The sequence below is a fragment of the Ornithorhynchus anatinus genome, chromosome X5, assembly GCF_004115215.2.
Source record: "Ornithorhynchus anatinus isolate Pmale09 chromosome X5, mOrnAna1.pri.v4, whole genome shotgun sequence".
In the NCBI taxonomy this organism is placed as follows: Eukaryota; Metazoa; Chordata; class Mammalia; order Monotremata; family Ornithorhynchidae; genus Ornithorhynchus; species Ornithorhynchus anatinus.
This window is the reverse complement of record NC_041753.1, coordinates 15,843,336-15,856,111: the sequence shown is the minus strand read 5'-3', so window position 1 is coordinate 15,856,111 and position 12,776 is coordinate 15,843,336. Positions and strand designations below refer to the sequence as shown.

Here is a 12,776-nt window from a genome sequence, read left to right as displayed (position 1 = left end):
TTTGTTTTAACCGTTTGTATCTCTTTTTCCTAAGTGTAAATAATTTTGACTCTGTCTCTCCCATAAAGCAGCGTGAAACATGAAGCAGCATGGCTTAGTGGAAAGAGCACAGGCTTGGGAGTCAGAGGTCATGGATTCTAATCCTGGCTCTGCCACTTGTCAGCTGTGTGACCTTGGGCAAGTCACTTAACTTCTCTGTGCCTGTTACCTCATCTGTAAAATGGGGATTAAGATTGTGAGCCCCACATGAGACAATCTGATTACCTCGTATCTCCCTCAGCGCTTAGAACAATGCTTGGCACACAGTGCTTAACAAATACCATCATCATTATTATTATCATTATTATTATTAAAACCCCTTGAGGACAAGGACCATGTGTTTTACCTCTGTTATTATCTTCCAACCACTTAGTACAGTTCTCTGCACACAGAAGTGTTTAACTCCCAACTGAATGATTTCTCAAAATTGAATGCTAGGAACCCTGCCATGATTTTGGCCAACTATTATAGTACTCCAGGCTACATCGAGGTTCATTAGTCTGCCCAGTCTTTTTGGGCAATCAGATCTTTTGAGCAATAGGTATTTTTCACCACATCCTGTACTACAACGCTATTCAGTTGTGAGCCCATAAAAATAATTACCTGGTGATTCTCCCTCTTTGAACACACCCCCCCCCCCCCCCCCCCCCACTGCCCATCCAAATCAGCTATTCCCAAAACAGTCATTTGAGCCATTGAAGGCACGTGTTACCCCAAGTGCAACCTCGTGTCCCTCTTTATTTTTTAATTAGTTTCTTATTTTCAATCCTCTGAGTGCAAATTATTTTTAAAATGTATTATTCCAAATGGAAAACCAGTTATCTCCAGATTAATCCGAAAATGCATCTTAATCAGCATTTAACTGGCTGGTGCAGACTAGACTGCAAATGCAATTGAGAGGGAAATTCTTTATCTAGGCTGGATCAGAAGAGAGCACAGCACGTAGAGGTAAAGGTTTCAAATGAGGAGATTCCCAGCTTGGATTTGCACAGGCAAGAGTTTGATATTTTCCAGAATAATGTTTTCAATTTACATGGCTATTAAAACTTGTGATTTATTTGATATTTAAGTTTTAAAAACAACATACAAAGGCATGTTCTTAAACTAGCAAATCATTTCCTACCATAGAGCCCTAGTTGAACAAAGTAAAACTGCATCAACATGGTTCCAAGATGTAAAATTGCAGGGAAGGTGATTTCTCGGTAATTAACTAGGGAAGCACTGTTGGTGTCTAAATCGACCACAATTTTTCAAGTTGACTAAATTGCAGGTTTGATAGTAAAGATGATGATTAGGGCTATTAGCAAGGGTAAATGCTTTCCCAATTGTAATTTCTAAGGTGAACCTACAAGTGATTTATACATTTTTTTGGAATGGATGACCCTTTCAGCCAGTGGCCCTTCAATGTTGCTCAGCTGTGATGTGAGATATGAGCACAATCTCAATATGCTTTGTTTTGGTTTTTTTTGGCCAGGCAGGGGGGCAGGATTGAATCTACCTTGAACTATTGGAGATGATCAGAAACTAACATTATGCCATATAATTTTGAAATCTTCAGTCAGAAAGGGTTATCAACAAAGGAGACAATAAAAGCTTTAGAAATTCATTTTTGTTTTTTGAAAGCTCAGCCTAATTTGTACATAAGGATAAGGTTTTCTTGCAGCAATATCTGGCCCTGGAGGACATTTGAGTACATGTTTATTTCATGTTTACCTTTCCTTGGAGGTGAACAGAGTTCAAATCTCCCTCCAGCTACCAGTAATTAAAGCTCCTAATTAAAATCATCTTGTAATGATGCTCCTGTTAGGAAAATCACCCACAAAAGTGGAATTGATTGGATTTCGACAAAGAAACCATGGCTAAGAAAAGGCAGAGATCAAGTGTGAACCATAAATGGTTGAAATATTGTCAGAATAATTCCTGCACACTGGTGTCCTGGGGGAGGCCCACACCTGGGTGGGGGTGGGGTGAGGGGGGAAGAGGGAGGAGAGAGAAACAGACAGATAGACAACAGATAGAAAAGGAAGGAAAAAAGAAGGAAGGAAGAGGTCTAGGGTTTCCTTGCTATCATGTGCCTCCAAGGTTGAGCTTCTTTGACTATGTTGTCCATACAGTGCTGGTCAGATTCTTGGCCCTGTTTACTGTGGAGTAATTGAGACATACTTTTAAGACTGGTCAGTCAATCAGTCGCATTTATCGTTCTTTGTCGTTGGAAAAAAATCTCCTTTGTGTTTGAAGCCCAATCCCTTTGAACGTGATCCTCCTCAGGTACTCTTTTTGCAGAGATGATGGTGCTTTTATCTGAGTGATCAAGATTTCTGTGGACGGGATGCCCACCAGGCCATGGGTGTTCTTTTGAGGACACTGGTGCCAAGAGTTTCCATTCTGTAAGTGGAAAATGTTTTGAGTTAAACCAAACAGTGTGCACCATCATGAGAATCCATGGTATCTTTCACCAGGCCTGAGAAAGTTACCATGGATTCTCATGATGGGTATAAGTCTTGTTAGGAGCTTAGATTCTGTGTCCCTTTTGTGGATGCCAAAAGTCTCAAATCTGCAAAAGTTTCCGAGTTAAGATCTGAGGTGAATCTGAGGGGTGGATCAGGATAGAGGCAACTGGGGAAATTGTCTTGGACCCCCTGCCCCAGGGAACCCTTTTCCCAGAAAACAGGAGTCTGTATAACTGACACTGTGTGGGGCTTTTGGACAGGCCCAGTTTCAAGCAGTATGAAAAATAATCAGTTGCCTCAGGGCATCACATGGTAGGGGCGGCTGAGCGCTTCCTGACCCATTCAAGATGGCTGATGCACCTGCACAGAGTCTATCAATCGATGTTATTTATTGAGTGCTTACTATGTGCAGAGGACTGTACTAAGCACTTAGGAGAGTACAGTGCAACAGAGTTAGCAGACATGTTCCCTGTGCACAACGAGCTTACAGTCCAGGGTCCCCGGTACCCACCTTTGATGTTGTGTATGTGTGGTGGCCATATTTGTTTAGCCATCCTCCTTGTCCTATTCTGCTGTCCCCTGATGTAAAATTGACTCTGCCACAAGGTTGCTTTATTTTTAAATTTTTTTTATTTGGGCAGCAAGGCAGCAGAGAGTTGAAAGGCATGGGACTGGTGGTGAAGGGAAGAGTTGGAGGAAGCGGATGGGAAGCCAAAAGTTGGAGGGAGCCAGAATCTTGGTGGGGTGGGCATGGAAGACAGTGTCACGGGCAGCAAGCAGAGAGCCAAATGCATGTGGGATTTCAGGGAGTACTTAGCCTCAGCTGGTGCCTCCCTCCCCCAGGTCAGTCAATCAGTGGTATTGATTGACCAATATTAATAATTGTATTTGTTAAGTGCTTACTATGTGCCAAGCACTATTTTAAACACTGGGATAGATGGAAGGTAATCAAGTTGTACACAGTCCCTGTGCTACATGGGGCCCACAGTCTTAATCCCCATTTTGCAGATGAGAGAACTGAGGCACAGAGAAGTGAAGTGACTTGCCCCGGATCACACAGCAGACACGTGGCGGAGCTGGGATTAGAACCCATGTCCTTTGACTCCCAGGCCCGTGCTCTTTCCACTAGGTCATGCTGCCTCTCACTAGGCCATGCTGACCACTTAGTGCGTGCAGGGCACTGTACCAAGCACTTGGGAGAGTGCAGTACATTTGGTAGACATGATCCCTGTGCTCAAGGAGCTTACAGTCTAATGAAGTCCACAACTCCTCATGCACCTGGTGGGCCCAGAGGAGGCTGAGCTGAGAAGCCAGCTTGCACTGTATTAAAGGGAGGCTCTGATCCAGCCCCCTATTCATTCAGTCGTATTTATTGAGCACTTACTGGGTGCAGAGCACTGTACTAAGCGTTTGGGAGTGTACAGTACAATGCCTCAGACCTGGCACTTTCCCTTTTCTCCAAGGGCCCAGGGGCCAGGTACACTGTAACACTGGAGTGAGTGACCTGGGTAAACTCTCAGGGGTCCCAGAGACTGTTCCCTGCTTGCCTTGTCGGTGGCTCAATGCAATGCCGCCACCTGGCTCCCTGCCCCGTGATATCACCAGATCACTCAAGGGGGCAGCCAACTGGACTCTTGGGTCACGATGGCCGAATGTCTGAAGCCCATCCTGCTGCTGGAGTAAGGGAACCCAGTGACCCGGGAGCACAAATACTCCTATTTAGTGGAAACCCAATGGAAAACCCACCACCCTGTACCCATGGGGACTCTGCCCCTTCTGCTAAGTAGGACTCTGAATAGCTGCCACCACCCAGGACAGCCTAGGGAAGATAACAGACATAAACCCAAGTTAACAGTGCCTTGGCTAATTGCATCTTGTGGTGGCACCTCTCTGGAGTCCTCTTCCCCAGGAGGAGTAGAGTCCCTTAGGGTATGCGGCACAGGGCTGTCTGGAACCCTGCTAGCTCAAAGAGGTGAGGAAGCAGTGACAAAGTGCCTTTTGAGCCTTGTCACAGGGCAGCCAATTTCAGACCTTTCACCCGCCCCATCGAACTCCTTTAGCGCTGAAAGTTCCTTTTTGTCTTCCTATGAGTGTAGAACAGAGGCCTAGAGGAGGCAGACCACGTTTGATATTGAGGGCATTAATGGAACAGAGCTGTCATCATTGTCTGCGTCATTCCCTTTCATTCTATCTCTTTGCTCATTGTTCTCTCTCCTCCCCACATTCTCTCCTTCTGACTGCTTCTCCTATCCTTGTCTCTCACTAATCACTTCTATTTTCTCTCTTTCATTCAGTTAATCCAATTGTATTTAAGTGCATGCTTACTTCTCTTTCCTATATAGCTAGCTCTCCTTTCCCTCTCCTGATCATACATGCCCTTCATTTATACAGAAATCCAAACAAACATATCATAAAACAGCTGGTTGTGTCTATAAATTCCTTCCCCTGAACTCCTCAGGAGGGGAAAAATGTCGATTAACAAAGATTGCATTTATGAGAAGCCATGGGGAGTCACTAAGGAGATTTAATGATTTAACTACACACTTCGTTTTCCTTTAGTACGATGGGGTTACAAGTGTTGGCTAGGCTCACTTAACAGAGAAGGTTCATCATCAGCGGCTATGCTAGTTCTCTGCATAAAAATGGAGAAAGATATGGAAATCTGGAGTGAGACCCAAATACAGAAAAGAGTTTCCATGTTGAGCTTGAAGTGCTAGTAGTACATTCACGTACAGATGTCCTGGAGGCAGATAGAGGTGCTGGAAAAGGAGAGTGGTTGGGGTTAGTAAGGTAGATTTGGGAGTCAAGTTGGTAATTGAAGCCCTAAGAGCAGATCAAGTCCCCAGAATGAACGTAGATTGAGAAGAAAAGGGGATTCAAAATTAAGGATTATATAAATAATGGGGGGGTTTTGTTTGTTTTTAATAGTACTTATTAACCACTTATTTTGTGCTGGGCATTGTACTAAATAAGAGCTGGGGTAGATGCAAACTAATCAGGTTGGACACAGTCCCTGTCCCACATGGGGCTCACAGTGTAAATCAGAGGGTGGAAAATTAATCCCCATTTTACCAATGAGTTAACTTGAGGCACAGAGAAGGTAAGGGACTTGCCCAAGGTCATACAGTAGATAAGTGACAGAGCCAAGATTAGAACCCAGATCCTCTTACTCCCAGGCCCATGCTCTTTTCATTAGGCCCCGCTGCTCTCAAAACATTTTCTTTTCTTAGGTATTAGTTCAAACTGTCATTTATTTATTGTTCCGTGACTTTCATTGACTAGCAAGTAGCCAGTTTCCTAGCCATGATAGTTCAGATGAATAGCACTTAATTCTGTTGTGTTATCTATTACCATTTTAGCCACTTTTCTCCTCTCTTTTACGAGAAAAATATAAATGAAAATTGAGACTTGATAAATTACACTCAGGAATATATTGCAGGATATTACTCATCCTATGTGTGTGTGTGTGTATATATGTATACACACACTAAATATATGATTTAATTTACACTTTCTTTATAAAGCCCCAAACCAGAATTTCAAGGTCCTTATGCTTCATGGGAATATTTTTGGGTCTAATACATTTTTAGCCTGTGTCTTTATAAACTGAGTGTTAATTTTTTCAGGCTCTCCTCATACAAAGCCACTCTGTTCCCTTGATCATCTTAGTGGCCTTCCTCTGTGCTTTCTCCAGATACAGAGAAGTTTTTTGTTTGATTGTCTTTCCCTGATGTTGAATGTTTTCATACTATTGATTAACTTTTCTGTGCCTTCTCTTATAGCTTCCTCTGTGGGCTTGTCTTATCTAAGGCATTCCAGGGCTAATGTCCCCCTTTCTCACCACCAAACTCTTTTTTCCCCAAAAATCATTGAGAATAGATTTTTACTTTTATTTCGGGGTGGGGGGGAGGGATTGTTATAAAATACGTATATATTGGTAAATATTGCAAATATTCATCTTTGTAAAATTTTTCCTCAATTCTCAGTTTGTTTTTCCAAGGATAATGGAGGCAGTATGTTTACTCTTGCCTAAAAAGTATTGGATGGCTCAATGCTAGATCCTGTTTTGTGATATTATTTTTCCTCTAGCTCTCAATTCTGCCAGGATTTTTGGTTCTAGACTTGGTCTCACTGTTGAGCTTTAGGCCTGCTGATTCTTCTGTTTTATAGTTTGACCTTTATGAAAACAAGGGAAATGTGGTGAATGGAAAGCATATTAGATGCTCATGAGGACATTTTTATTTTAAACAGTATCACTATAACAATAATTGTCCACTACCTTCCTTCTTTAGAAGCCCACCTAGGGGCCTACCTCTTCCAAGAAGCATTTCCAGGCTTTTTTTTTTTTTAATTCCTCACCATTGAGTATAAATTCAAATATTTTGGCTGTGTGCTTAGATTGAGATGGTCTGTTTTCTTTTATTTTTCTTCCTATCCTATAATACTGTATCACACATCCTGTAGGTATTCAAGTGAATGAGTGAATTCAGTTTTTCTGATTTATGCAAATAGGTGGTGCTTTGTCTATAATGATTAAAATCTGGATGTGGTCCATTGATCCTTTTTAGTGTACTGCTGTCCTAAGAAGTAGGGAAATCATAACTTCTGCTTGCAGTCATTGAAATCAATTCATTTCCTAACAGATACTGTGTGGAATAAAAGGAAATTCCCAGAGGTCATTTTGGAGTTTAACTCTTCTAAGTGAACAGTATTTCAAACCTGACAAGAGTAGAGTTATTTTCTTAACTGTGATTAAACACCTTCTTCAGTTTGACCTTCACTCTCATTTTTTTCTTCTCTTTTGCAAACCTTCCTGTAGAAACGACTTGTTGATGGTGTGCCGCCAGCTGAACATGGAAGAGTCTGTGGCTGAGATAATGCATCAACTGGGTGCAGATGAAAATGGGAAGATTTCTTTTCAGGATTTTACAAGATGCCGCATGCAGCTTGTACGTGAAATCAGGAAGGAGGAAGTGGAGCTTTCTGTCAAGTCATACAACTTTTATAAAAAGAAGAAGCTAAGGGAGAGGATAGCTTCCTGGCCCACAAGCAGTGACAACAGTTTAGGTAGGTTACATGTCAGGTAACCGTTCACCGACGTGAAAAGAAAAGTACTTTGTAAGAGCTAAGGAAGGAGGCATTCCTCTTGATTCCTCCCATTAGGGTCTGCCTGAATGCCTAATCCTCTTTAACCCCAGCCAACCGATAGCCCAACCCAATCTCCCTCTTTAGCGACCGGTCACAGGCATGGCCAGTCCCACCTGCATTCAGCCCTTAGGGACAGCTAATTCATGGGTCTGCCTCACCCCTGCTCTTGGAAGCCCCAGGTATGCCCATCACTTCAATCTAAGGGAATATCAAGAGTAAGTCTGTATTAAATCCTCACCTGTGGAAGTTCAGAGGACCAAAGAAATGACTGACTCTGATTGTATTCTGCCAGTTGAAAGGATTGCTTGGTGAGCCACACACGGTCCACAGTCTCTGACTGGTTCCCACAAATAGGATCTGATTGTTTGACATGTCTGCCAGTCTTCCTCCTCGTCCTCATCAGCAGCAGTGGTATTTATTGAGCACTTACTGTGTGCAGAGAACTGTACTAAACACTTGGGAGAGTACAGTGCAGCAGACTTGATAGACATGTTCCCTGCCCACAAGCGAGAGGTCTGTGGTGAGATAGACAAGATTGAAGTTCAGTGATAAGGTTAGCACTAGAGGAGCGAAGTGTGTGGTCTGGGTTGTAATAGGAGAGTAGCGAGGTGAGGTAGGAGGGGTTAGGTGGGTAGGAGCTCATTCACTGAGTCTTGGTTGTGGGCTGTTTTATCCAACTCTTCATCCATAGCACATCTTCTCCTTTCATTGCCCACTTGTTAATGCTCGTCTGTTTCTTCTTTGTCTTTCCTCTCTGAAAGAGGACCCGCCACCCTCTTTAGAGTGAGGTTGGGCAGAGGGGAAGGGGGAAGGTCTCCCTTGGCCATGGGGCCTCATTCACCAGGTGGTTATCTGTTCTGTACTAGGTCCTATGCCTCTCTGTCTTTCTTCCCTCTTTGGAGAGCAGCCAAACTGGGCCCCCTATTTCTACCACTTATTAGGTGGATCCTGCTTGACCTTGGAGTCTCAGTGCCTGGTTCTACTCCCCTCTGTCTCTCCTTTCTTTTGAGAGGGACGCCAAGCTCTGCTCCTGCTTCCCACGGGAAGCGGGCCCCCTTTGCCTGTGATGATTGTCTAATCTGTATCCAGTCTTAATGCTGCACTAATTCAAATTGACTCCCTGAGCAGTAAACAATTTCCTTAGAAACCTCCGCTTTGCTTGGTACTTTCCCTTAGAGACTCTGCATTGGTGGCCTTTTTACTGGCAGAAATGAATGAAATGTTTGAAACTTCCAACAGATTTACTTTCAAGTAAGCTTAACTCAACAGAGTAGAGTGCTTGACACAAATAGCACAATCCAGATTGTGAGCTCGTTGTGGGCAGGGAATATGCCTACCAACTCTGTTGTATGTACTCTCCCAGGTGCTTAGTACAGTGCTCTGCACACAGTAAGTGCTCAATAAATATGATCACTTAGTAGTAGTAGTAATAATAACGATAAATTTTGCTGCCATCTTGGCTGATGAGACTGTAGCATGCTTTAGGAGTTATCATTTCTTCGAGGGCATTTGTTTCATTATAAACTGTCAAATCTCCAAGAACCTATGATGCTGTTTGAATTGGCTCCCGGTGGCTTTGAATCCACTGCTGAAGACAGGAGACATCAAAACCTGCTAATTAATACTGTGAAACCTTATGGATTACATCTTTTGAGTACTGGGCAGAATTTTCAATAACTGGTGTCTTCAAAGACTGCTTACTGGCCCTTATTTGCAGTTTATTCCCACACGACATGTCAGCCTTTATTGTATCCTTTCAATATTCCTGTTGATTGTGCATAGAGTACTTATAATACTGAAGCTCCAAATTCATTGAACAGCTGGGGTCCTGGAGACCAGCCACTAGAGAATCCTGACTCCTTAAGGGGCCCCTCTTCACAAGGATTTTTGTCTGATGTTTGTTCAGAGAGCACATAGTCCCAGCAGGAAGGAATGCAGGCGCCCTGTGCACATTTCTCTAAAAGACTTCTTGTAATGAGATACCTTTTCCTCAAGGCAGAATCTTTTAGAGAAATAGGCCAAGAAGTGTAAATAAACCAAAAAGTCCCCTCAAAGCCATTCAAATAGTTTTCCCCAAAAATCTCTCACTTGTAGAAGCAACTTTCTAGAATAGATGTTGCATGTTAGTCCAACAAGGCAATAGGTACCTTCCATTTGATTGTAGGGTTCCACAGATCAGCTGGTCAGTCTATTAAAACAAAAACCTCTGATTTAGCATTTAAAAAATTAATACAGAGAATCTGAGAGTGAATTTTCTTCAGTTACACAGGAGCACCTAGTTAATCAGTCATATTTATTGAGTGCTTACTCTGTGCAGAACACTGTACTAAGCTCTTGGGAGAGCACAATATAGCAGAGTTGGTAGATATGTTCCCTGCCCTCAATGAGCTTACAGTTCTAGACTGAGGTATTGCATCCCATTTTACAGTTAAAGGAAACTGAGGCACAGAGAAGTTAAGTGACTTGTATCAGGTCACACAGAAGACAAGAGGCAGAGTTGGGATTAGAACCCAGAGGGATCCTCTGACTCCCAAGCCTGTGCTCTTTCCGCTAGGCCATGCTGCTTCTACAGCTGCTTCTTTGTAATTAAAAGAAACTAAAGCATTTCAGCCTCAAGTGAAGCATTTTGTAAAGGAAAATCTTGAGGTTGAGAAACATGGGCTGGATGTGGTTTCATTCCTTTATTTCATTTCAGTAGGAGTAAATAACTTCTAAGCCTTTAATATGAGAACTAATTCATTATTTTCTTTGTGCAGAATTGTCAGTTCCTGTCATGAGATATTTTGCTCTTCAGATTCCCCCCAAGGATTTTGTTAGATTTTGAATGTCTTTTTATTTTACTCCACCGTTTCTATTGTAGATGATGGGACTTGTCAGTCTTTCAGTCTGAAATTAGATGCTCATAGCACTTTGGAAAAAAATTTTGGCTTAGAGCCAGAAAAACTTGAGTCTTCCAGGAAACCGTTAATTTTTTGTGTGTTAACTGGTGGGAGGGAGCGGGGAGGCTGGTGCATGTTACTTTTGAAGGTCAAATAAAATAGATTGTAGATCTAAATGGTTTAGTTTATAATTTGCAACTAGTGGATCAGTTTGTTTGAAATTGGGTTTATCTTTTGAAACAACCCTATGTGTGTCTCTGAATATAAGATGAGACTAAGAAATGATAATTTGTTAACTTGTCAGTAGAGATTTCTTCATAACCATCTTTTCTTAAGCTGTTGATTGTAACTGTGGTAATAGTGGAGGGCAAATGATGGAAAATTAGCCTTGTGTTGGATAAGAGGAACCCTTTTTAAAGGGCAGAAACCAGGGCAGTGAGAAGTTTTGGCCATTTCTCCAACAAGACTGACACAAGCATGTCTTTCAATGTTTCTTCTGTTCTGGTCTGTAGGGAAATCAGGATTTGAAATCCTCTAATGTCAGGGTGGGCAATGATTTTGTCAGGAGGGAGGGTCACATGTGATTTGGACATATGCAGAAAGCTCCACCTAAGAGAAGCAGTGTGGACTAGTGGAAAGAGCCGCCTGGCCTGGGAGTTGAGGACCTGGGTTCTGATCCTGGCTCTACCACATGCCTGCTGTTGTGATCTTGGGCAAGACACTTAACTTCTCTGTGCCTCATTTACCTCATCTGTAAAATGGGGATTCAATCCTACTCCCTCCTACTTAAACTGGAGAAGCAGCGTGGCTCAGTGGAAAGAGCATGGGCTTTGGAGTCAGGGCTCATGAGTTCGAATCCCAGCTCTGCCACTTGTCGGCTGTGTGACTGTGGGCAAGTCACTTAACTTCTCTGTGCCTCAGTTCCCTCATCTGTAAAATGGGGATTAAGACTGTGAGCCCCACGTGGGACAACCTGATTCCCCTGTGTCTACCCCAGCGCTTAGAACAGTGCTCGGCACATAGTAAGCGCTTAACAAATACCAACATAACTATTATTATTATTAAACTGTGAGCCCCATGTTAGACAGGGACTGTGTCCAACCCCGTTAACTTGTGTCTACCCCAGCACTTAGAACAGTGTTTGGGCTCTTAGTAGGCACTTAACAAGTATCATAATTACAATTTTTTGTGGTTGCGAGAGGGAGAATGGGTGGAGAGGGTTTAAATTCTGAAAGTGCAGCTGCTTCTATTCACAGAGGCTCTTTCCCAGCTTGGAGACAGTTGCCAATGCAATTAGCCTGCTGGCACACCTCGACCCTTCGAGCTGTTCGAGTGTGGGGGCAACTGACCGTATCCTTGGTGGGCTTGGAGCCAGGTAGGACAGTCACAGGCAGAAGCAGGTGCACTTCCATTAAGGGGTTGGTGCCCAGATTTTCCCCACCCCTGCTCCAGTGAATCTGAAAGTAGACAAGGTGTTTCTAGTGGAAGGACATATATGTAGTTACAATAACCAGCAAATGTTTTCTTTCACTCTTTTCCACTGATCAGGGTCTTTAGATTTAAATCATCTGTCAACCATTGCTTTGCTGCTCCCTGAATTCTTTGAAAATGACACTAAATTTTAGCTTCATTCAATAATATTTATCAAGACCTTTCTTTGTGCAAAGCCCAGTGCTAAGCACTTGGAAGACTACAAAAGAAACCCCTATTTTGTGGAGCGTAACAATTTTTTAGGCCCTGCTTCTTAAAAAATTTTTTAAAAAAACCTTAGAAAAAGAATAAACCTAAATTATTTTTTAGGCTTGGAACCATAACACATAACCCAATAAACTCTTCTGTGGCCTATTCATGTTAGGAAGTTAGTGATGCTGACGCAAATGAACAGGATGGATACTGCTTGTACCAATCTCATCTCTATCTTTTTATTTTATAGAGATGTCAGTTATTTTTGGTGGGCGTGGACCTCATGTGCCAAAGTCTTTTGGTAAGCGCATTGTGCATTCCTTAGTTTATAATATGGGGGGAGTAGCTCAATACAGTATATTGGTACAGTTCAATAATATATTGACAAGCCAGCATGGCGCAGTGGATAGAGCATGGGCCTGGGAGTCAGGTCATGGTTTCTAATCCCAGCTCTGCCACTTGTCTGCTGTGTGACCTTGGGTAAGTCACTTCACTTCTCTGGGCCTCAGTTCCCTCATCTGGAAAATGGGGATTGAGACTCTGAGCCCCATGTGGGACAGGGACTGTGTCCAACCTG

General features: G+C 42.8%; 1 protein-coding gene across 3 annotated transcripts in view; it reads left to right on the top strand.

Annotated features, from left to right (window-relative positions):
- The window catches only part of MCC (MCC regulator of WNT signaling pathway), a 341,667-nt gene that overhangs the window by 39,909 nt on the left and 288,982 nt on the right, over positions 1–12,776 (top strand). For all 3 annotated transcript variants that reach the window (XR_003755957.2, XR_003755956.2, XM_029054919.1), the window contains exons 2-3: positions 7,309–7,556; positions 12,450–12,500. Coding sequence is in view for 1 of the 3 variants with exons in the window: in XM_029054919.1 (XP_028910752.1) it covers positions 7,309–7,556; positions 12,450–12,500 (299 nt within the window). In the remaining 2 variants the exon portion in view is untranslated. The remainder of the gene's footprint in view (positions 1–7,308; positions 7,557–12,449; positions 12,501–12,776) is intronic.